General features: G+C 40.3%; 1 protein-coding gene across 2 annotated transcripts in view; it reads left to right on the top strand.

Annotated features, from left to right (window-relative positions):
- The window catches only part of CNTNAP2 (contactin associated protein 2), a 2,064,798-nt gene extending 2,042,307 nt beyond the window's left edge, over positions 1 to 22,491 (top strand). For both annotated transcript variants that reach the window (XM_036864011.1, XM_036864010.1), the window contains exons 24-25: positions 12,575 to 12,655; positions 17,210 to 22,491. In XM_036864011.1, the coding sequence (XP_036719906.1) occupies positions 12,575 to 12,655; positions 17,210 to 17,409 (281 nt within the window). In that variant the 3' untranslated portion in view covers positions 17,410 to 22,491. The remainder of the gene's footprint in view (positions 1 to 12,574; positions 12,656 to 17,209) is intronic.
- Positions 22,492 to 24,622: the final 2,131 nt, after the last annotated feature.

Here is a 24,622-nt window from a genome sequence, read left to right as displayed (position 1 = left end):
AATTGCTGGATCATATGATAATTGTATGTTTAGCTTTTTTTTTTTAACAGATCTTTATTGAAGTATCATTACTTCACAATACTGTGTTAGCTTCTGTTGCACAACAAAGCCAATCAGCCATATGCATACACATGTCCCCATGTCCCCTCCCCCTTGAGCCTCCCTCCCACCCTCCCTATCCCACCCGTCTAGGTCTTCGCAAAGCACCAAGCCGATCTCCCTGTGCTGTGCTGCTGCTTCCCACCAGCCAACTATTTTGCATTTGGTAGCGTATGTATATCGATGCTACTCTCACTTCGCCCCAGCTTCGCCTTCCCAACCCATGTCCTCAAGTCCATTTTCTATGTCTATCTCTTTCTTCCTGCCCTGAAACTAGGTTCATCAGTACCTTTTTTTTTTTTTTTTTAGATACCATATATATGCATTAGCATACGGTATTTGTTTTTCTGTTTCTGACTTACTTCACTCTGTATGACAGACTCTAGGTCCATCCACCTCACTACAAATAACTCAATTTCGTTTCTTTTTATGGCTGAGTAATATTCCATTGTATGTATGTGCCACATCTTCTTTATCCATTCATCTGTCAGTGGACACTTAGGTTGCTTCCATGTCCTGGCTATTGTAAATAGAGCTGCAATGAACATTGTGGTACATGACTCTTTTTGAATTATGGTTTTCTCAGGGTATATGCCCAGTAGTGGGATTGCTGGGTCGTATGGTAGTTCTATTTTTAACTTTTTAAGGAACCTCCATACTGTTCTCCATAGTGGCTGTACCAGTTTACATTCCCACCAACAGTGCAAGAGGGTTCCCTTTTCTCCACACCCTCTCCAGCATTTATTGTTTGTAGATTTTTTGATAAAGGCCATTCTGACCGGCGTGAGGTGATATCTCATTGTAGTTCTGATTTGCATTTCTCTAATAATTAATGATGTTGAGCATATTTTCATGTGCCTCTTGGCCATCTGTATGTCTTCCTTGGTGAAATGTCTATTTAGGTCTTCCACCCATTTTTTAACTGGATTGTTTGTTTTTTTGATATTGAGCTCCATGAGGTGTTTGTGTATTTTGGAGATTAATCCTTTGTATGTTGTTTCATTTGCAAATATTTTCTCCCATTCTGAGGGTTGTCTTTTTGTCTTGTTTATGGTTTCCTTTGCTGTGCAAAAAGCTTTTAAGTTTAATTAAGTCCCATTTGTTTATCTTTGTTTTTATTTCCGTTACTCTAAGAGGTGGGTCAAAAAAGATCTTGCTGTGGTTTATGTCAAAGAGTGTTTTTCCTATGTTTTCCCCTAAGAGTTTTATAGTGTCTCATCTTACATTTAAGTCTTTAATCCATTTGGAGTTTATTTTTGTGTATGGTGTTAGGTAGTGTTCTAATTTCATTCTTTTACATGTAGCTGTCCAGTTTTCCCAACAACACTTATTGAAGAGGCTGTCTTTTCTCCGTTGTATGTTCTTGCCTCTTTTGTCATAAATTAGGTGCCCATATGTGCATGGGTTTATCTCTGGGCATTCTATCTTTCACCATTGATCTATATTTCTGTTTTTGTGCCAGTACCATACTGTCTTGATTACTGTAGCTTTGTGGTATAGTTTGAAGTTGGGGAACCTGATTCCTCCAACTCCGTTTTTCTTTCTCAAGATTGCTTTGGCTATTTGGGGTCTTATGTGTTTCCATACGAATTGTAAAATTTTTTGTTCTAATTCTGTGAAGAATGCCATTGGTAGTTTGATAAGGATTTCAATGAATCTATAGATTGCTTTGGGTGGTATAGTCATCTTCACAGTATTGATTCTTCCAATCCAAGAACGCGGTATATTTCTCCATCTGTTTATGTCATCTTTTATTTCTTTCATCAGTGTTTTATAGTTTTCTGCATGCCAGTCTTTTGTCTCCTTAGGCAGGTTTATTCCTAGGTATTTTATTCTTTTTGTTGGAATGCTAAATGGGAGTGTTCCCTTAATTTCTCTTTCTGATTTTTCATTGTTGGTGTATAGGAATGCCAGAGCTTTCTGTGCATTAATTTTCTATCCTGCAACCTTACCAAATTCATTGATTAGTTCTAGTAGTTTTCTGGTGGCATCTTTAGGATTTTCTATGTATAGTGTCATGTCATCAGCAAACAGTGACAGTTTTACTTCTTCTTTTCCAATCTGTATACCTTTTATTTCTTTTTCTTCTCTGATTGCCATGGCTAGGACTTCCAAAACTATGTTGAATAAGAGTGGTGAGAGTGGACATCCTTGTCTTGTTCCTGATCTTAGTGTAAATGCTTTCAGTTTTTCACCACTGAGTATGATGCTTGCTGTGGGTTTGTCATATATGACCTTTATTATGTTGAGGTAGGTTCCCTCTATGCCCATTTTCTGGAGAGTTTTTATCATAAATCGGTGTTGAATTTTGTCAAAAGCTTTTTCTGCATCTATTGAGATGACCATATGGTTTTTATTCCTAATTTGTTAATGTGGTGTATCACATTGATTGATTTGCCTATATTGAAGAATCCTTGCATCCCTGGGATAAATCCCACTTGATCTTGGTGTATGATCCTTTTAATGTGCTGTTGGATTCTGTTTGCTAGTATTTTGTTCAGGATTTTTGCGTCTATGTTCATCAGTAATATTGGTCTATAATTTTCTTTTTTTGTGATATCTTTTTCTGGTTTTGGTATCAGGGTGATGGTGGCTTTGTAGAATGAATTTGGGAGTGTTCTCCCTCTGCAAATTTTTGGAAGAGTTTGAGAAGGATGGGTATTAGCTCTTCTCTAAATGTTTGATAGAACTCACCTGTGAAGCCATCTGATCCTGAACTTTTCTTTGTTGGAAGATTTTTAATTATGGTTTCAATTTCATTACTTGTGATAAGTCTGTTTATATTTTCTAATTCTTCCTCGTTCAGTCTTGGAAAATTGTACCTTTCCAAGAATTTGTCCATTTCTTCGTGGTTGTCCACTTTATTGGCATATAGTTGTTTGTAGTAGTCTGTTACAATCCTTTGTATTTCTGCAGTGTCAGTTCTGATTTCTCCTTTTTCATTTCTAATTTTACTGATTTGTGTCCTCTCCCTTTTTTTCTTGATGAGTCTGGCTAAGGGTTTATCAATTTTGTTTATCTTCTCAAAGAACCAGCTTTGAGTTTTATTGATCTTTGCTATTGTTTTCTTTGTTTCTATTTCATTTATTTCTTCTCTGATCTTTATTATTTCTTTCCTTCTACTGACTTTGGGTTTTCTTTGTTCTTCTTTCTCTAGTTATTTTTAGTGTAGGGTTAGATTGTTTATTTGAAATTTTCCTTGTTTCTTGAGGTAAGATTGTATTGCTATAAACTTCCCTCTTAGAACTGCTTTCACTGCGTCCCATAGGTTTTAGGTCATCGTGTTTTCATTGTCATTTGTTTCTATGTATTTTTTTATTTCTTCTTTGGTTTCTTCAGTGATCTCTTGGTTATTTAGTAGCACACTGTTTAGCCTCCATGTATTTGTGGTTTTTACAGTGTTTTTCCTGTAATTGATTTCCAATCTCATAGTGTTGTGGTCAGAAAAGATGCTTGATACGATTTCAATTTTCTTAAATTTTCTGAGGCTTGATTTGTGACCCAAGATGTGACCTATCCTGGAGAACGTTCCATGTGCACTTGAGAAGAAAGTGTATTCTGTGACTTTCGGGTGGAATGTTCTATATATATCAGTTAGACCTATCTGACCTATTGTGTCATTTAAAGCTTGTGTTTCCTTATTTATTTTCTGTTTGGATGAAAATAAATCTGTCCCTTGGTGTAAGTGGGGTGTTAAAGTCCCCTACTATTATTGTGTTACTGTCTATTTCTTTCATGGTTGTTAGCATTTGCCTTATGTATTGAGGTGCTCCTATGTTGGGTGCATAAACATTTATAATTGTTATATCTTCTTCTTGGATTGATTCTTTGATCATTATATAGTGTCCCTCCTTATCTCTTGTAACAGTCTTTGTTTTAAAGTATTTTATCTGATATGAGTATTGCTACTCCAGCTTTCTTTTGATTTCCATTTGCATGGAATATCTTTTTCCGTCCCTTCACTTTCAGTCTGTATGTGTCCGTAGGTCTGAAGTGGGTCTCTTGTAGACAGCATACATATGGGTCTTGTTTTTGTATCCATTCAGCCAGTCTGTGTCTTTTGGTTGGGGCATTTAATCCATTTACGTTCAAGGTTATTATTGGTATATATGTTCCTATTACCATTCTTTTAATTGTTTTGGGTTTGTTTTTGTGGGTCTTTTTCTTCTGTTGTGTTTCCTGCTTAGAGAAGTATCTTTAGCATTTGTTGTAAAGCTGGTTTGGTGGTGCTGAATTCTCTTAGCTTTTGCTTGTCTGAAAAGCTTTTGACTTGTCCATCAAATCTGAATGAGATCCTTGCTGGGTAGAGTAATCTTGGTTGTAGGTTTTTCTCTTTCATCACTTTAAGTATATCCTGCCACTCCCTTCTGGCCTGCAGAGTTTTCCACTGAAAAATCAGCTGATGGGCATTGCTTTGTATGTTATTTTTTGTTTTTCCCTTGCTGCTTTTAATATTTTTTCTTTGAATTTAATTTTTGTTAGTTTGATTAATATGTGTCTTAGTGTGTTTTTCCTAGGGTTTATCCTGTATGGGACTCTCTGTGCTTCCTGGACTTGGGTGACTATTTCCTTTCCCATGTTAGGGAAGTTTTCAACTATAATCTCTTCAAATATTTTCTCAGACCCTTTCTTTTTCTTTTCTTCTTCTGGGACCCCTATAATTCGAATGTTGGTGTGTTTAGTGTTGTCCTGGAGGTCTCTGAGATTGTCTTCAATTCTTTTCATTCTTTTTTCTTTATTCTGCTCCTTGGCAGTTATTTCCACCATTTTGTCTTCCAGCTCACTTATTCGTTCTTCTGCCTCAGTTATCCTGTTATTGATTCCTTCTAGTGTATTTTTCATTTCATTTATTATGTTGTTCATCTCTGTTTGTTTGTTCTTTAGTTCTTCTAGATGTTTGTTAAACATTTCTTGTATTTTCTCAATCCATGCGGCCATTCTATTTCTGAGATTCTGGATCATCTTTACTATCATTACACTGAATTATTTTTCAGGTAGATTGCCTATTTCCTCTTCATTTATTTGGTCTTGTAGGTTTTTACCTTACTCCTTCATCTGTGACATATTTTTTTGCTGTCTCATTTTTTTCTTTTTTTTTTGTGAGTGGGATTGTGTTCCTGTCTTACTGGTTGTTTGGTCTGAGGCTTCCAACACTGGGGTTTGTAGGCTATTGGGTAGAGCTGGGTCTTGGTGCTGAGATGAGGAACTCCATGAGGCCTCACTCCGATGAATATTCCCTGGGGTCTGAGGTTCTCTGTTAGCCCAGTGGTTCAGACTCAGAGCTCCCACTGCAGGAGCTTCAGCCCGACCCTGGGGTCATGAACCAAGATCCCACAAGCCACCTGGGGTGGCAATAAAAAAAGAAAACAATAACAAAATAAAAAATAAAATTAGACTAGTAAACTAACAGATATGTTAAGAAGAATATAAAAATAAAAATATAGATGAATCAACAACCGGAAGGTACAACAGTGTCACAATAGTGAAAAAGAGGAGGACGGAAAAAGGGGGGGGGGGGCAGGAAGGCCTTGGCTGTCGAGAGTGGGGCCTAAGCAAGGGCAAGGTTTGGGTAGTGGGTGGGGCCAAAGGTCAGGACCCACAGGGCTGGAAAAGGCCCTGGGGGCTGTGTGGGGTGGGGCTTAGGCTCAAGGAACAGAAGGGGCCCAGGTGTGCCCCCCACTCCTGGTGTCAGAGGGCAGGGTATCGCCTGGAAGCTCAGCAGTCTCCCCAGTGTGAGTGTGCGGGGCAATTGCCCTCTGCTCCTCTCCCACTCCTCCCAGAGGGCAACCCCCGCCTGCCTCTCCTGACCTCCCTGGCCTGCCTCTTATGCCCCCAAGGACCCATGTGGCCTGGAGGGGTGATTGGAGGGCAGGGGACCGGCCCGGGAGCTCAGCAGGCTCCCCGGGCCTGAGTGGGCAGGGCAGTCGCCCTCAGCTCCTCTCCCACTCCTCCCAGAGAGCACCTCCCCCCCGCCTCTCCTGATCTCCCTGGCCTCCCTCCTATGCCCCCAGGACCCACACGGCCTGGATGGGGCTTTGGAGGAGGGGTACCGGCCTGGGAGCTCAGCAGGCTCCCCAGCCTGAGTGGGCCAGGCGATTGCCCTCTCCTCTCCCGCTCTTCCCGGAGAGTCCCTCCCACCTGCGCCTCCTGGTCTCCCCGGCCTCAGCAGTGCTGATCCTGTCTGGCCTCCACTTCTCCTCCCGCCTCAGTCCCCCTACATCCTACCGGTTCACTTTGGGGTTCCTCCCATCTCCTTGGGTGTCAGAGTCCCCCACCAGCAGCCGGCAGGCACCCTAGTCGTGGGGAGATGCTTACTCCGCATCTTCCCACACTGCCATCTTGACTCCGCCTCTTATTTTTTTTTAATGCTTTACTACTCCTTTTCCTCCCTACCTGCTCAATGAGACAGGCAAGAAATTTAAGGCTAAAGAATTCAAATCCCTTTTTAATATTCCATTCTTATGAATATCTTTTAAATCAGCTTATTGTACTTAAGTACCTGCCTTGAAACTTCCTCTCTTAATTTTTCACATTCCGTAAAGGCAGTCAAAATTATAATCTGACAGTAATGTTTTAAAGCACAGTTCGCACTATTCGTGATTTCACAAGTGCTACCATGATGGTGATAACCATTCTCTCTGTGCCGTTTGGGCCCATGAGGGAATTGTATCTGGAACATTGGGTTTCTCTTCTTACGATGTTGGTTCAGAGTTCTTAGTTTATCACATAGCTCAGCTGACGCTATCATCATGTGGAATTATCTTTGTCAGGTAAAATGCCTCACATGCTCAATTTTGAAGCCAGACAAGTGCAGTCGGAAGCCTTTAGACATCTGTGGGCCTCCCCAGACAGCCCACCAACCACAGAGGAAACAACTGGGCTAAATTAGTTGGTCGCCTTAATGATGGTGATGATTTGATAAAGCCAGTGTAGACCCCTGCTTCCTCGTCAGAGACACTTCAGCTTAGTGCCTTGCAAGTGGTTTCTGGAGCCAATTCCCGGCTCCACCACCTTTTGGTCATGGGACCTCAGCCAAGTGTTCAGCCTCCAAAATGGGATGAATACACCAACCTCACAAGGTTCACAGGAGAATGAAATGAGCTAATCCATGAAAAGGACTTAAAACAGTGCCTGACTTGTAGGAAGTGCTATTAATATTATTTCCTAAACAGCTTGCTCCCAAAATTTGAATTTCATGTAAATTTACTTTTTGTGCTCTGTGGTAGAAGGAAAACGCTTCCAGGCTCATTCCACCACAGCGAACACTTGCTACTCTGGGCCCCAGAGAGTTTTATATGTGAGGAAAGTATAGTCCAAGTAATGAGTAATTTCATGTAGTCCTAAAATTTAGAGCTTTACCACGCATCCGTCACCTACGTGATGATTGGGGGTCTTTGTTGTGCGATGTCCCTCACTTGGCAGCAGGTACGGGGTAGGCTCAGAACTAGCTGCCCGAGGAGGGCCACACCCTCGCCCCGCCTGGCACACGGACAGAAGAGGCAAGGATTAGACTGTCTTTTGCTTTCCTGATGAAGTCTTCCTAGAATGTAGCAAAGGGCAGGCAAAGGCCTTTAGAAGTGGAATAAAACAGTCAGGGTTTCTATTCTTTGGGGGTAAGAAGGTGTATTTTTACTCACCCTGTCCTAATTTCTGACCATTTTACTATATCTGTATGATTACGAGGAGCAACTCCCCCTGGGCCGGCTCTTACAGAGTGTGTGTGTTCTTCCCTTTCTTTTCCGACCTGAAGTTGGAGGAAGGGAAAGGGCAGGTGCACCAGCGCTGAGCTCTCAGCTTGCTTCCCAGGTTGAAGACAGAGATGATGGAAGGGAGGCCGTCTGTGTGTGGAACTGTCCAAGTGTGATTAGGGGCCTGGGATGCATGTGCCTTCTCTGTGGGCTCTGCAGCGTCGGCCAAGCTGTTTAACAAGCATGTCCACGGGAGAAGGATCTCCCACCATCAGTTCCTGCAGCAACATGTCTGCCTGTCCCTGCTGGGGGGAGGCGGGGAGGAGAGCTGACCTCTGGATAACGGGGCAAAGGAAACATGGTCTGTCAGTGTAAAGGGGATGACCAGACAAACAGGATGTGTGCAAGGGAAATAAGCAGGAACACGCTTCCAGGAGACACTAAATCAGAGCTGGAATAGCACCACACTTTAGTGTTATCATGTAGTGTGTCAACGGAAAAAAAACATGCACAACCAAAAAGTTGAGAATTATGTTTTATGCAGTGGGCATACTGAGGACTTAAGCCCGGGAGACAGACTCTCAAATAGCTCTGAGGGACTGCTCTGAAGACGTAAGGGAAGAGCCCGGATATATGGGAGTTTTTGCAACCAAAACAAGCAGTTGGTACATCAAAAGATTACTATTAATTAAAGAAAAACCAGACATCTCAAGTTAATGAAGTTAGCAATTTTTTATGTATGGGAAAATTCCAGAGTCTGGCCTCACAGAGATCACTCCTTTGATATGCACCTTAACTATCTAGGGCCAGTATCCTGTTTTCTCCATCCTGAATCTCCTCAGGGTGCACTGTGTGGGTGGGCGTGGCTGATGGCTTGATAGGAACAGCATCCTTTGACAGGTGACATTCTTTGTCCACAAGTGTCATTTGGGACCCAGAAGAAAAGTGTATTGAATACAGTCTTTGCCTATTCGACACAAATCTGGTCCTGAGACTTAATATCTAAAGTCTATTTTGGAACTTCCCTGGTGGCGCAGTGGTTAAGAATCTGCCTGCCAATGCAGGGGACACGGGTTCAAGCCCTGGTCCCGGAAGATCCCACATGCCGCAGAGCAACTAAGCCCGTGCGCCACAACTACTGAGCCTGCGCTCTAGAGCCTGAGAGCCACAACTACTGAAGCCTGTGCGCCTATAGCCTGTGCTCCGCAACAAGAGAAGCCACCGCAATGAGAAGCCCGCACACCACAACGAAGAGTAGACCCCGCTTGCCGCAACTAGAGAAAGCTGGCACGCAGCAACGAAGACCCAACACAGCCATGCGTACATACATACATACATACATACATACATACATACATACATAAAAAATAAAGTCTATTTTGGACCTACTCATGACGTTTCCCAAAATATAGGTTCCCTGCTACTCCAGCACCACTAAAATGGCTCTGCTCTCCTAGCAAACTTGGAGGAGGTGAGGTGGGGGGAGCGTAAAGGTCAGCAGCAGAATGGAGCACGTGTCATGGATGAGGTTTGTGGTTTGGCCTCATCTGTGTCTCTTGGCCTCCATGTTTCTTTATGTGCATTTCCAAGAGTATGTTGGTACCCAGGGGAAAGGACAGTTACAATGAAATCATTTGAAATATATCTGTCCAAGTAGCAAATCAGTCTGCATGCCAGGATAAAATGGATTTGCCTCCAGGGAGTAAGCATTCACAAGCATTAGGACAACCAGGCTCAAGGTATAAACAAAGCCAGGAAAATAGGGATGCTCATGCAAACAGAGAACCCTGTCCTTGAATTTCGTGAGGACTTCTGCTGGGCCTGGGGGTTTTCCACTGACTGTTTTCTGATAATAACCAGACTAGTGGACACAGGAATCATTAGCAGCTTTTCTGTATTCAATATGTTCCTTTCCTTTGTTGGGAAGAGTAAGAATGCTGCCTTGCTTTAAGGGTAGAGTTGAGTTTAGGCAGCTGACTTTCAAAATTGTACCTGAATGGGGGACTTTATTGTAAGAAGAGGCTATACAAATGTTTACGCACATCTTAATGGACTGATTTTAATTATACCGGTCAACGAACATACAATTAGCTCTGCTACTTGTCTGCACTATTTGTCATTGGGGCTGCAAATATAATTAAGATTGGCCCCTGTCTTTAAGAGGATGAATACCATGTAAGGAGTGATGAGAATTAAGGTGATAGCCATTGAAAGGAGGGCAGACACTTCATCTGAGGTGGCCGAGGATGGTTTCAGGAAAGAGGCAAGATTTAATGGACAGAGAGAAGAGGGGCAAACCAGGTGTCCTGGCAGAGAGTGCCATGTGGATGAGGAAAGACACATCCCCCTCAAGCATCAGGAATCCGTGTGCCTAGAATGTTGAGTTGGAAAAGTGGTTCCATGAGGAAAGAGGCAGGAGAGAAATTCATCTCAAGGGAAGCCTTCCTCCCCATGTCAAGGAGTTCAGATTTTATAACAGAGGTGATCCTGGGGTATTTTTAATGTTCTTTTCTAGCTCTTATTATTCTTCTTGGGTCATCTCAGGTCACATCCATACCTTCCACTAGTGTTTGTATCAATAACTTCAAGAGAACCAGAGAGAGGATGTCAATCTCTAGGCACCTGTGTTTTTCTGCAGTTTTGTGGCCAAGGACGCAAAGCTCTCTTTGGAGCAGGAGCTATGCTGTGTCCCACCATCCATGTTACCTGAAGCAGAAGAGCAAACAGTTTTGTAGTATCATGAATACCAAACAACAGAATAATGACAAAATCGCCACTGTAATTTTTTTGTTACTAAATATATTTTGAAGATTTATATTATTGATATTTAAGGGTCAGGAGATTTCTGTGTTTATCAAAAGGAGATGAGACATATGACCCACTCACCCAAATGTCTATTAGTTATCACCGTACATCCTCTAGGCACCTCAGATTCAATGTGTCCAAACAAAACAAGTCTGTCTCCCTGAACCCCAAAGAAAAGGCTCTTCCTCCCATAGGCCCTACGTAAGCTAAACTGTCTGAAAGCTGGCATTTCCTCTACAGCTTACCTGTCTGTGTCTTCCTAGCCCTTGAAAGGCAGGATAGGGAAGATTATTGACTTTGGAATTAACCCTACCTGGGTGTTAATCCCAACTAGGCCGGTTACAAGCTACGAAGCTTTTGACTTTTTAGAAGGATGTAGACCAAATAGAGTCCAGAGAAAGGTAAATACAATGTCAAAAGACCTAGAAACTGTGCCCCAGAGGAGCAGTGAAGGTGCAAGCCTTTATCCTTGAAAAACAGCTCTCAGTCTTTGAAGGGGGGTTGACGTTGGGGAATTATGTGTATTGATAACCAAATCTTACTGTGTCCTATGAGTGTGTGAGTTACAACATGGAAGCTGCCCCATAATTTCAGGCAGTTCACTATAAATAGGGTCATAACTAAAACCACATCCATGCTTCAGATTAGTATTTTGACTATATAAACCAAACTCTTCAATGAGGCATGGAAAGTTCTCATTAATAGCAATTTTAATCTTTTTTATTGTTTACTGTATATCCCCAGCACTTAGAATAGTGCCTGACATATGGTAGGCATTCTGCAAAGGCTTGTTGAAACAGGGAGAGATAGAAAATTTATTAGGCAGTTAATATTCTTCTCAACACTTATAATATGTTATCCTCTTACAAATTCCTGAAGTGTATAATGTTTTACTAGAGCCATGTAAAATTCATTTAAAGAAATGATTACTTTTTAAAACAAAAACACTAATGTGAAAAGATACATGCACCCAATATTTATGGCAGCATTATTTACAATTGCCAAGATATGGAAGCAATCTCAATATTTATGGAAGCATAATTTACAATAGCCAAGATATGGAAGCAACCTAAGTGTCCATCAACAGATGAATGGATTAAGAAGATGTGGTACATATATATATATACAATGGAATACTACTCAGCCATAAAAAGGAATGAAATTTTGCCATTTGCAACAACGTGGATGGACTTGGAGGGCATTATGCTAAGTGAAATAAGTCAGACAGAGAAAGACAAATACTGCATGATATCACTTACATGTGGAATCTAAAAAGTCAACAAACTAATGAATATAACAAAAAAGAAGCAGACTCACAGATATAGAGAACAAACTAGTGGTTACCAGTGGGGAGAGGGAGGGGGAGAGGGGCAAGATAGGGGTAGGGGGTCAAGAGGTAAAACCACTATGTATAAAATAAATAAGTACAGGGAATACAGCCAATATTTTATAATAACTATAAATGGAGTATAACCTTTAAGAATTGTGAATCACTATATTGTACACCTATAACTTATATAATATTGTACATCAGCTATACTTCAATTTTTAAAAATATTTTTTAATGATTACTTTTTAAACTAATGCTGTAAGCTGTAAAAAGCTCATTGGTGAGTATATCCAGAGCCACCAGTTATGAAAAGGATAAAAGTGGGTTGGAAGCAGATTTCAGCCAAACTTAAGAAAAAGTATTCTAATACATAACTTGTCTGTCAGCGGAAACAAAGCAGGCCAGCTCAGGTAGTTCTAAGATTTGTTAATACTCCTCCCAAAGAGGTATGCTGTCCATCTGGGACTTGTACAAAGGCAAACAGCAGACACTGAAGTGGCTGTGATTCTTGTGGGAAACAACAGCAAAATGTGTTTAGATGAAAAGGAGATCTCATTTGGGAAAACAGGCTGTTGAAGGGTTGTATGAAAAACTAGGTATAAAATTATCTGGGTTAAATGATATATATGTCTTTTCATTTCTTCCTCGACAGCCAGTGCTGATTTTCCGTATAACCCAGGACAAGGCCAGGCTATAAGAAATGGAGTCAACAGAAACTCGGCCATCATCGGAGGTAGGTGACTTACAGGACAGGCTTTCCTGTAACTTCTCATCTGTGGGGAGTAGTCATTTTCAATAAAACCATAGTCTGGGGGAAAAGGAGTTATCTGGATTTGTACTTAATTCATTTCGCTGTTTAAATATGACTGAAGATTGAGAAGTACACCCACCTTGTGGAGAAAGCGTGGTCAATGTAACCTGGCTACTTTTTATGCTGACTTATTAAAAAAAAAAAGAAGAATAGTGGGGAGCTCGCCAGCATCAGAACATGCAAGCAGGCAGTCATGGCGACAGCCAGAACGTTTCTTTATGCCCTCCAGTCTTTTCCACTCTCATCCCCTTGCATCCCAAATGGTCCATAATAGCTTACTACAAAATCAGGAAGGACTATGCCAGTCTGGTTTCAGTTATCTTAATAAAAATTATCAGAAAATTAATAAGCAGGGACTTCCCTGGTGGTCCAGTGGGTAAGACTCCATGCTCCCAATACAGGTGGCAGGGCTTCGATCCCTGGTTGGGGAACTAGACCCCGCATGCATGCTGTAACTAAGAATTTGCATGCCGCAACTAAGAGTCCGCATGCCGCAGCTAAGAAGTCAACATGCTGCAACTAAGACCCGGTGTAGCCAAAATAAATAAATAAATAAACAAATAAATAAATATTTTTTAAAAAAGAAAATTAATAAGCCAGAGTATCTAAAATATTCCAGTCTTTTCTTCTCACCAGAATACCTGCAGAATAATTCGACTCTCCTAGTATATAGTTCCTCGTGTTTGGATCAGTATCGATAACCCTGTTGCCTGTTGCCTTCTTTTCTCCCTGCTTCTTCTGCCTTATTTCATAAAAATGTTTCCTGCCTCTCTAAGTATGGCCAATATTGTAAGCTTATCAAGGGTTTTAAATTCAGCCAATCAACTCAGCTTAGTCAGTAGGTTTATTTTCCACAGGAAGAAAGTAAACACCTGTATATATATGTGACTGTGGAATTAGAATACATTCAAAATGGTGGTCAAAGCACATTGTTCAAAGTTTTGGTATAATCCTTATCCTCATTGTTTTTGTTTTTTTAATATCAACTTTATTGAAGTATAATATGCACTTATTTAAGTGTAGCAGGTCAGTGACTTTTGACAGCCACATGTACCCATAACCACAGGTACAATCAAGACAGAACATTTCCATCCACTAAAAGTTCTCTTGTGCCCTCTTTGTAATTCATCCTTCCCTCTTCCCCACTTGGTTTTGTCACATAGATTACTTTTGCCTCTTTTAGGGTTTCATATGAATGGAATCACATAGTATGTAATCTGTTGTGCCTTCTGTCACTCAACATAACGTTTTTGGTTTTTTAATTAATTTATTTATTTTTGGCTGCATTGGGTCTTCGTTGCTGCGTGTGGGCTTTCTCTAGTTGTGGCAAGCGGGGGCTACTCTTCGTTGCGGTGCGTGGGCTTCTCATTGCAGGGGCTTCTCTTGTTGTGGAGCACGGGCTCTAGGCACGTGGGCTCAGTAGTTGTGGCTTGCAGGCTCTAGAGCGCAGGCTTAGTAGTTGTGGCGCACGGGCTAGTTGCTCCACGGCATGTGGGATCTTCCCAGACCAGGGCTCAAACCCGTGTCCCCTGCATTGGCAGGAGGATTCTTAACCACTGCACCACCAGGGAAGTCCTGACATAACGTTTTTGAGATCTATCCACATTGCTGTATGTACCAGTGGTCTGTTAATTTTTATTGCCAAGTTGTATTCCATTGTATGAAGGTATTATAATCTGTTTTATCTACTCACCTGTTGACAGGTGTTTGGTTTGTTTCCAGATTTGGGTTATTTTGAATAAAGCTGCTATGAATATTCTTGTCCAAGTCTTGTGTGAACAAAAGTTTTTGTTTCTCTTTGGTAATCCCGAGGAGTGCAATTGCTGGGTTATAGAAAGAAGATATTTAACTTTATAAGAAATTCCCATATAGTTTTCCAAAATGGTTGAACCATTTTACACTCCCGTAAGCAATATTTGAGAGATCAAGTTGCTTCACAATCTTACCAACACTTGGTATTGTCATTCTTTTTAATTGTACCCATCTAGTAGATGAATAGTGGTAACTCATTGTGGTTTTAATGTGTAGTTATCTGATTAGTAATGTCAAGCATCTTTTCATGTGCTTATTGCCACTTGCAAATCTTTTGTGAAATGTCTGTTTAAATCTTTCCCATCTTTTAATTAGACTTTTTTGACTTCTTGCTATTGAGTTGTAAGTGTTCTTCTTGCATTCTGGATACAAGTCCTTTCTCAGACATATGTATTGTGAATATTTTCTCCTAGTCTGTGACTTGCCTTTTCATTTTCTTAGTGGTATTTTTTGAAAAGCAGGAGATTTTAATTTTGATAAAGTCCAATTTTTCTAACCTTTTTATAGTTTGTGATTTTTTAAATTCTTTCTAAAAAATCTGCCTACCCCAAGGTTGTGAAGATCTTCTCCTGTGTTTTCTCCTAGAAGTTTTATAGTTTTCATTTTTATTTTTCAGTCTATAATCACTTTGAGTTAACACCTATATATAGTATGAGATAAAAGTCAAAGTTATTATTTGCCAAATGAATATCTAGTTATTCCAAGATCACTTCTTGAAAAGTCTATATTTTTTTCCAATTTAATTTCCATGGCACTTTTGTCAAAAATCAATTGGCTGCATATGTGTATGTCTTTTTTCTGGGTTTTCTATTCCATTTTGTTGATCTATATGTCTTTCTTTGGCCAATACCATGCTTATTTTATTGTTGTATCTTTATAGTAAGTCTTGAAATAAGCAGTGTAACTGCTACAGTCATTTCTTTTTTTTTTTCAAAAGTATTTTTACTATTCTGGGTCCTTTGTACTGCCATATAAAATTCAGAATCAGCTTATACATTTCTACCAAAAAAAAGTTTGCTGTGATTTTCATTAGGATTGCATTAGATCTATAAATGAACATCTTAACAATATTGACATTGAAATATGGTATGTTCATCCATTTATTCAGGTTTCCTTTAGTTTCTCTCAGCAAGGTTTTATGATTTTCAGTGTACAGTCTAGAGCATCTGTGTTCAATTTGTTCTGTTATAAATGGCATTATTTTATTACTTTCATTTCCAAGTGTTTCTTGCTAATATGTAAAAATACAAATTTCACTTTGCTAAATTTATTGTTAGTTCTAGCAACCTTTTTTTGTATATTCCTTAGAATTTTCTTCATAGACAATCCCATCACCTGAGAATAGTGTTCTTTCTTCTTCCCAGTCTGTACACTTTTTTATTTCTTCTTCTTGCTTTATTGCACTGTCTAGGGCTTTCAGTACAATCATGGATAAAGGTGTTGAGACCTGACAGTCTTGCCTTAGGGAGAATGTGTTTAATCTTTCACTATTCAATACAATATTAGCTGTAGATTTCTCAAAGGTGCCCTTTATCGGGTTGAAAAGTGTCTTTCTCTTGATAGTTTCCTGACAGGCTTCATGATGAATGGGTATTGAAGTTTGTCGTATGCTTTTGTGCAGCTATTAAGATGATCATATGGTTTTTCTCCTTTATTTGTTTAATGTGGTAAATTACATTGCTTAATTTTTTAATATTAAATCAATCTTACGTTCCTAGAATTAACACCACTTTGTCATAATATATTATTTTCTACCTATTGCTGGGTTTGATACTAAAATTTTATTAAGAAGGTATATGGCTCCATCATTTTCTTTTCCTATAATGTGTTTGTCTGGTTTTAGTGTTAGTATAATGCTGGCCTCATAAAATGAGTTGAGTGGTATATCCTTCTCCTCTATTTCCAAACATATGTATAGGATTGGTATTACTTCCTTAGGTCAAGTTTGTTAATAGTGTTTTTGAGGTCTCCTAAATTCTTACTGATTTTCTGTTTAATTGTTCTATCATTACTAAGAGAAGAATGTTGAAATCTCCAAATATAATTGTGATTTGGTCTAATTCTTTCAGCTCTGTTAGTTTTTGTTGTTGTTGTTGACTGAAAAAAATGTGCAGCCTAAAAGTTGAGAATTATGTCTTATTCAGTGGACAAAACTGAGGACTTAAGCTCAGGACACAGCATCTCAGGTAACTCTGAGGGGCTGCTCTGAAGAGACGTGGGGAGCCGGGATACAGAGGAGTTTTTGCAACAAAGACCAGGTAGTCGGAACATCAAAAGATTACTATTCATTAAAGAAAACCAGACATCTCAAGTTAAGGAATTTAGCGCTTTTCTATATATGGGAAGATGCAAGAGTCTGGGCTCACTGAAATCATTCCTTTGATAGGCACCTCAGCTCTCTGGGGCCAGTATCCTGTGCTTTCTCATCCTGAGTTCCCTCAGGGCTCCCCATCTGGGGCAGCTGTAGTGGCTGACGGCTGCAGCATCCTCTGTTTACTGATGTGGCAGCAACGTTGTTAGTCCACATCATTGTTGTCCTTTTGGGGTTCTGTGTTTCGTACGGGAGAGGGCAGCACTTGAGGGAACGATGGTGAAGCAGGGGAAGAGTGCTGGCGGGATATACAGGATTTGGTTAACCTCTAGTTCCTCTGCTGTCTCCACCAGGGGTCATCGCCGTGGTGATCTTCACCATCCTCTGCACCTTGGTCTTCCTTATCCGGTACATGTTCCGTCACAAGGGCACCTACCACACCAACGAGGCCAAGGGAGCAGAGTCAGCAGAGAGCGCGGACGCCGCCATCATGAGCAATGACCCCAACTTCACAGAGACCATTGACGAAAGCAAAAAGGAATGGCTCATTTGAGGGGAGGCTCTTTGGTGATGGGATGAGGGCAGGGGGAGTGACTGGGGAGGAGGGCAAGGGACAGAAGCACCCTACTTCATACTCCTGAGCACATCCTAAAAATATTAGCACAAGTTGGGGGAGGCAAGCGACAGAAAACTCCTGAGACTGACGGCCACAAGAAATACTTTCTGATATTTCTTTATAGCTGAGTTTCCCCTTCTGTATCAAAACAAAATAATACAAAAAATGCTTTTAGAGTTTAAGCAGTGGTTGAAATTTGTAGGTACTATCTGTCCTATTTTTTGTGTGTTTAGAGGTGTTCTAAAAACCTATGGTAACAGGGCAAGCTTCCTACATTTTTCAGAGCCCTTAGAATGTGGATATTTTTTCTTGAGAAAAGCTGATGTACAGTATACATGGCTTCCAGCATTTTCTTCCTTTTACATAGAGTCAGCCTCTAACGGGCTATTGTAGTAACTAGTTCGTGTTCACGTAATATTTCTTTTGGTGTCCTGTGAATTGGAAAAGGAGAGATGGGGCAGAGAGAACCTACGATTTGACAGTTCTCATAGAGACCTCAGTCTGTGCAGCTCTCTGAGAGTTCCCACCAGAAACAGCTGGAGGAAGAGGGGGTGTGGCCCCTCTTGTGTGACAACATGATCAGTACAACTGAGACCAGCTTTCAGAACCAAGGAAGCAGTTTCCTGTTGGGATCGTTGGTTTTATATTTCATCAGTTTCTGCAAGATAATACTGTTCCACGTCTGCAGTCTTAGCTCTATCCAACGTCTGTAACTATCAGCTACGATACCTGGTGACCAGCTGTTACAAAAAATTTTCCCTCTGCTTTACCTACAACATGTTGGGTTAGATTGTACGTGTGTGTAAGCACCTCAGTGGGGAATTAGAGCCAGATGTTAAGATTTGTCTGCTCTGTTTCTTTTATAGTTGGTAGCAAGAGTATGGATACTTCCTAGTAAATGCATAAATTAGGTTGCTCTTCTTATTTTGCTTTAAATCTCTAGTCTTTAAGCCCCGGGACAAGATCCTAGCAGACAGTGTCCTCTGAATGGATGAACCAAAATAAAGCCAAGTTGTGACTGCTAGTATTGTTATTGCTGTTACTCTGGAATCATGTGGAAAACCCTGCCATATTTTAACTCATCTACTTCCATGTATTGTTCCATCGTAAATAGACACACTGCCGTGATTCAGGGACCTTCTTTGGCAGATACATTTGAAGCTCAGGTTCATCACAACCTGGTAACTGATTATTGCTTCTCAGAGAATGGACATGTCTGGTCAACCAGACCTCAGTTTAATCAGGAACCTTGATCAACTAATTCCAGCAAGTAACTATTTATTTAAAAATAATCGACTGTGTGTGTAGGCAAGTGGGACAGTGCTCCTACTGGAGCATCCAAAAAATAATTTCATTTATTTATTTTAAAAGAAGATTACACAAAAGTTATTTCTAGAATGACTACCATTTATGATTCTTATAGTTCAGGCTGTTATACTTAATAAGTACATCAAAATTTTTTTTAGACTCCAACATTTTGAGGAATTAAATATCCCTTTTTTCTTTCTCCCCCTGGAAGGAGGTAAGATGAGGTTAAAAAGGTACTGATGCTATTGTTCTGATGGCCTGCCTAGAGAAAATGGAAATTCTAGTTCATTTGGGTTATATATTCAGGGCACTCGGGATGCCTGACTTATTGGAGGACCTCAGTTTCTTGAGTGATGGAAAATGTTATCCAGAGCTGCACATGGCACCAGTGCCTGACACATTCCAAAGGAGACAGTGGACCAGTTAATTCACATTCAAGTCAAGGTCATAAAACAAAAGAGAATCCTAGTGCCCTTTTACAGTTGCTGACCTCGGGCACTGTCATAACCACCCTTTATTTAAAAAGGTCTTCATCATTCTTCCATAAAATGCATTTAACATGAAAAGCATTTATTAATGACCAAATATTAGAACAACATAACATTTACAAATGACATATTGAAAATAAAGGTTATTTATTTGACCAAGATGACTACCATTAAGGATTCTTTTATATATTTTCAAAATGAAAGAATGGTGATTCTTTTATATATTTTCAAAATGAAAGAGCAAATTTTAAACATTATGTTTAAAAATGTTTCTGATTTCTTAATACATATTTGATAGGTATTACTTTTGCACTTAACAAATAGCACCAGATGGAAATTTATTATTTATTGCATTTGCCATGAGAGCTTTATTCTTTATACATTGTCTGAGCACTTTCCCTTTCTTTCCAAAATGATTAAGAAATTAAAACAAACAAACATAGCCCCTTATACTAAAATGTTCTCACCCTTTCTCTTCTCTGTCTTCTTTTCTTTTTCCTGCCACAAAAAGTGAAAAATAAAACCTTAACACTTCTCCCCAGATTTTCAAACGTAGGGCACCGGGACGACTGCAGGGATGAGTGTTTCTCCCACCTCAGCATCGTTTGAGATTTACAGACGCATGACACGGCCTCTGCCCTGAAGGGGGTTACAGCCCAGCCAACGGACAGGACACAGAAAAAGTGGATGAGGTATTAAGTAATGAAGTAAAGGGCCAAATGCGTGCTGGAAATCTTCTCTTTGGGACTGCAATCTTCACCCAAGTTCCTAAATTTATTTGTGAAGGCCACATACAGTACCTTCTTAAATGCTAAATAATTTTGTTTATGTGCAGAAAAGAAGACAGCTCTTTTTTCCAGCTCCCCAGGCAGCCATGACATTATGACCCAAGCTCAGGGCCCAGTCCTGCTTTGTCAATCATATCCTGCAAAAGCCTGGTGTCTTATAACCCAATACCTTACCAATCAAGCACAAAGAGGCTAGTGGTAGTCTCTTTAAATAATAAAAGAATCAGAACAAAACCAAAAAGTTTTCTTTAAATAAGAGGTTGTTTTCAAGTTGCAGGAGAAGCTGACGGTTGATTTCGGGTTGTTTGTGCAGGAAACATCCTCCGTGTATAAAGCAAGCATCTCTGTTTTGAGTTGCTAGGATTGGGGTCTTCAAATGAATGCAAAATCAGTCCCCATCTACGCTCTCAATGTACTCCCTTGAGCTCAAGGATGCTAGCTCAGGAGGTAAGAGGTTATATTCTTAAGTTCTTCTCTGGCCCTTCATAGTATATAAGACAACATTTCCCTTGTGGCTTTCAAACAACTGCTCAAAACAGAAAAGAAAAAAAAAAAGGTGAGAGAGAGAGACCTGTTGTGTGGGAGTTTTTATTGACGATCTGGGGATAAGAGTTTGAGAGGCTTTATTGGAAAATTTCCTGTTGCCCTGTGTTTGACAAATAAGCATCCTTTACTAAGAGGAGCAGGATTTCAGAGGCACAGGAAAAAGAGTTGGCGTGAGCCCGAGAGGAGATCTCAATGTTGTTGTTGAACATCTGCGAACCAGCCACCAGATGGCGCTGAGAGCTGGGCACAAAGACACAAGCCATAGGAAGCTCTGAAGGAAAAGCTAACAGCTCCCACTAGGAAAATGCAGTGTCCGTGTAGCGTCAGGATGAGACTATTAGTTCCTCCTATAACAGGATCTGTACTTTTCTACTCTTCCACACGTTCTTTTTCACCCTGTCCTTTCTCTTAGGGTGTAAATGTTTTCATGGTCCCTTGCTGTCTCACACCTCCAAACGATTAGCACCTGATTGGAACCTCTTAATATATTTTTTTTTCCCTTTTCACCATCCTGCCAAGCAGTTTTCAAAAAGAAAGGCAACAGTTATTAAATTGAATTCTGATGAGCCAGCCAAAAATAGGTCTAAATTGCTAGTCCCAGTAGTACCACCTCATCCTGAAATAGATGAGAAGCAAACAGTGTTTCTTACTGATCTGGGGTAAAACCCAATAGGTGCTGTTTTTAAAATGATGTTTTGGTGAGAGTTGATCCCTAGAGTCAACCCTTTTTCTCTCCCTGAGGTGCTCTGTAACCTTGGCCAGCTCGCTGAACCTCTGTTCCTTTTTGCCTCATGTGTAAGACAGAGCCGTTTTATCCACTTAATGAGACAACGGTGAGGTGCTGTGGATTCTTGGCTGTGGATACTTTGAAACCCAAATATAAAGGCCAAAGTCAATGGATCTATGGGGAGACTTACTTTCCAGCTCGTGGTTGTAAGTCACATCAAAAGAAACCACACATCCATGTCCAGGAGTGTAGAGACATGAAGCATTGGTGTACAATTACTAGATTATAAGTCAGGTAGACTGCCAGGGAGCTAATCCGTCAACACTGGGAGATGCAACACAGCCAAAGGCCAGAGAAATCAAAACACCACATGTATAAAACCCTAAGTTCCCACCTGGGTGTGACTTGTTGCTTACACATGCCCCAGTATGATTATAAATAAGACAACATTGAAAAGCAAATGTGACTGTTTCACGTAGCCCAGTGGCCCTGTGCCTACACTACACACACCCTGCATGATGTTGTTGGAAACTTTAAATTTATTTCACAGCAGTATTTTTTGGATGCAAGTGGTTCGTGAAACTCAATGAAACAGGGAAACCGTGTTGAAAAGTTGGTTATCTCCCATGGAGCAAAGACTAGCAAAAGGTAATAAAGATACCTGGGCACATGGGTATTAATACCCAGCAGGCACTTACGAGTTTATTTTCCAGATGAAAATGTGCTTTAAGAGCAGGTCTACTTATAGGGGCTGCACCGCTTTCCGAGTCTCAATATTTTTCCAGCAACTGCTGGGCTCTGAGATGGTTATGGAAACATGGAGATTCCTCCCATCTGGTAGGCCAAGAAACAGTTCTCAATGTTACTGATTCTTTTTGTTTTGTCAGGTTTCTTTTTGTTTTTTTTTTTTTCAGTGAGCATGGTGAACTGCAGAGGTTAGGGTTGTGAAAAGCTGGGCTAATATTCTTTCTGTAAAGCCAATTAGGCTTCCATCCCTGTGAAATAACACGAAATTTTGCTCTCTAAAAGCAACAGCATGTAAACTAGAATGAAAGAAGGAAATCATGTATGTGTGCCTACTATTCTTTGTGAATGTCTTTCATTTAACTAAAATTATATTAGAAACCGGATTGATAAATAAAAGAGTCCAAAATAGTTTTAATTATCCTAAAAGCGATTCTTTGTGTTTTGTTCCACCTGATTCTCTTAGAAGCTATTTTCAACCTTCAGCAAAGAAAGTTTCAGGCACTGAAGTACACATCTCTTTGGAATATAATCTTTCCAAAAGCTGTGGTGAACTGCTCGCTCCACAAAGACAGGTCCCGTGTGGATGCATCCATCGTTAACCTCCATTTGCCGCAAGTTCCTCCCTGCACCCCATTTTTCTTAAAGTGGCTTAATGGATACTGGCTTCAGGTTTTGGATTAGTTTACACACAGCTTGGTGAATTATGGTTGGAGCTCCATGATGTCCAGAGTATATTCTGAGCCCAATTTGGGATGAGGGAGTAATGCTGGGTCATGGACAAATAGATCTAGGCCAGTGAACTAGGTAACAGGAATTTACAACGTGTCTGGAGACACAGATCTTTCTAAATGCACTCCTGTACATTAAGGGCTGCAGTTCTTAGTTCTTAGTCCCATTTTCTAGTCTTCAGTTACCACTGGGAAGCCATTTCCTGCTAATCAGCTTTCAGTGAAGCATTGAAATGTACACCAAATAAGTGTGAATTCCAGTTAAAAGCCCAACCTCTCTGTGCTTCAGCGATTCCCAAGGGCGATCAATAGAAATAACTCTGAAGTCTATTTAGAAGGTGTTGTGCCCTGAGGTTCTTTGTTGGGATTTGCAAGTGTGATCCAGCAGGTGTGGGGAGAATGTCAGAAAGTCCCCCGAGAAAAGAAAATCAGCGCTTGTAAAAGTTCATGACATTAATTTTAAAAGGGTGAGCCAGCCAATTCAGGATTTACCGTCGGCAGCAAAAGCATCTGAGCACCACATGCTTCCTCCCTTCCCCAGTCTCCCTGCCCTCAGCCATGTGGACACCAAGATCAGCAAGCTCCAGGAAGACAGCGATTTTATTTTGCAGAAGGCAATATCTTTTCAATGAATGGGGAGTAGGGAAGCAGAGAAGGGTAGGAGGGAGAACAGCGTGGGGAGAGGTACATTGAAGAAAACATCCAATTTTACTCTTTGTTGGTGATGACATGGCCTGATGGACTTAGCAGAAGACAGAAAAGAGGAAACAATTGTGTTACTATTTTTTGAAAAAGAGTTTATGTCCTCCCCAAAGAACCTGTGTTTGAAAGCTAACTCTTGAGAGCGAGTATTATATGAGTCATCATTAACATATGCACATCTTGCCTTGGTCACTCTGAAGTCCATGAATTCAGAGACACCTGGGCTAAATAATCCCTGCCCTGGAAGATTCCTTTCTACCAGCAACCATTCCCCTCCCACAAACACGCCAACATGCCTGCAAAGGACCGCAGCTCAAAGCAGTTTGCCAGGAAGAGAATGCAAGGTTGGCTTTTGTTTTTGTTTTTTCCCCCTGCATTTCCATTATCTTTCCATTTGTCTTAATTCATCCTCTGGGTACAAGGTGAGTAAAATCTCTTGGCACAGATAAATAAACACATATGCGAAGTCTTCACCAAAGGAATGAAGCGGACATTTTTTTTAAGTCCCTGGAACCAAAGCATGAGAAAGTTAGTCATCTCTTCTAAATATAGAAATTCAAGTTATAAAATGTAAATTAAGATGTGGCAGAGATGAAAAAGGCCAAGATGATGAAAATGAACTTATTTTGTTGGAAAGTTGGAAGATGAAATTCTTAGGTCTAGGAAGGCAATAGCTAAAATGGAACATAAGGGCAAGCTTTTAAGTCGTGAAAGATATAAAAAGGCTAAATAAGAGCTTACTCCCTAAGATCTAGTACAGCAGGACTAGGAGGAAACTTTGAAGCCAGGAGTGAACTCTTGAAGTGTTTGTAGTAGCCAGGAGTTGTCAGCGTCTGAAGTATCTGTCAAGTCGTTATTTAAAACAAGGTGGAACGCACTCAGAATGCTGTATAGCCATGAGAAGTCACCAACTAGATACATACACAGCGATCTTAAATCGTATATCGTAAAAATATAGTACAGAGTGAAAAGGTAAGAAACAAAATTAGATTCATAAAGCAATGGAATTTATTAACATTAAAAACCTGCATACAGAGCAACAAAACTTTTGCAAGGATCCATGAATAATTAAGGATATGCATATGTACTTACATCCTTGTATAAAATATATGTTAC

This window comes from Balaenoptera musculus, chromosome 9 (assembly GCF_009873245.2).
Source record: "Balaenoptera musculus isolate JJ_BM4_2016_0621 chromosome 9, mBalMus1.pri.v3, whole genome shotgun sequence".
Taxonomy (NCBI): domain Eukaryota; kingdom Metazoa; phylum Chordata; class Mammalia; order Artiodactyla; family Balaenopteridae; genus Balaenoptera; species Balaenoptera musculus.
Note: the sequence above shows the minus strand (reverse complement) of the source record. Positions and strands in the feature narration are given on the sequence as shown.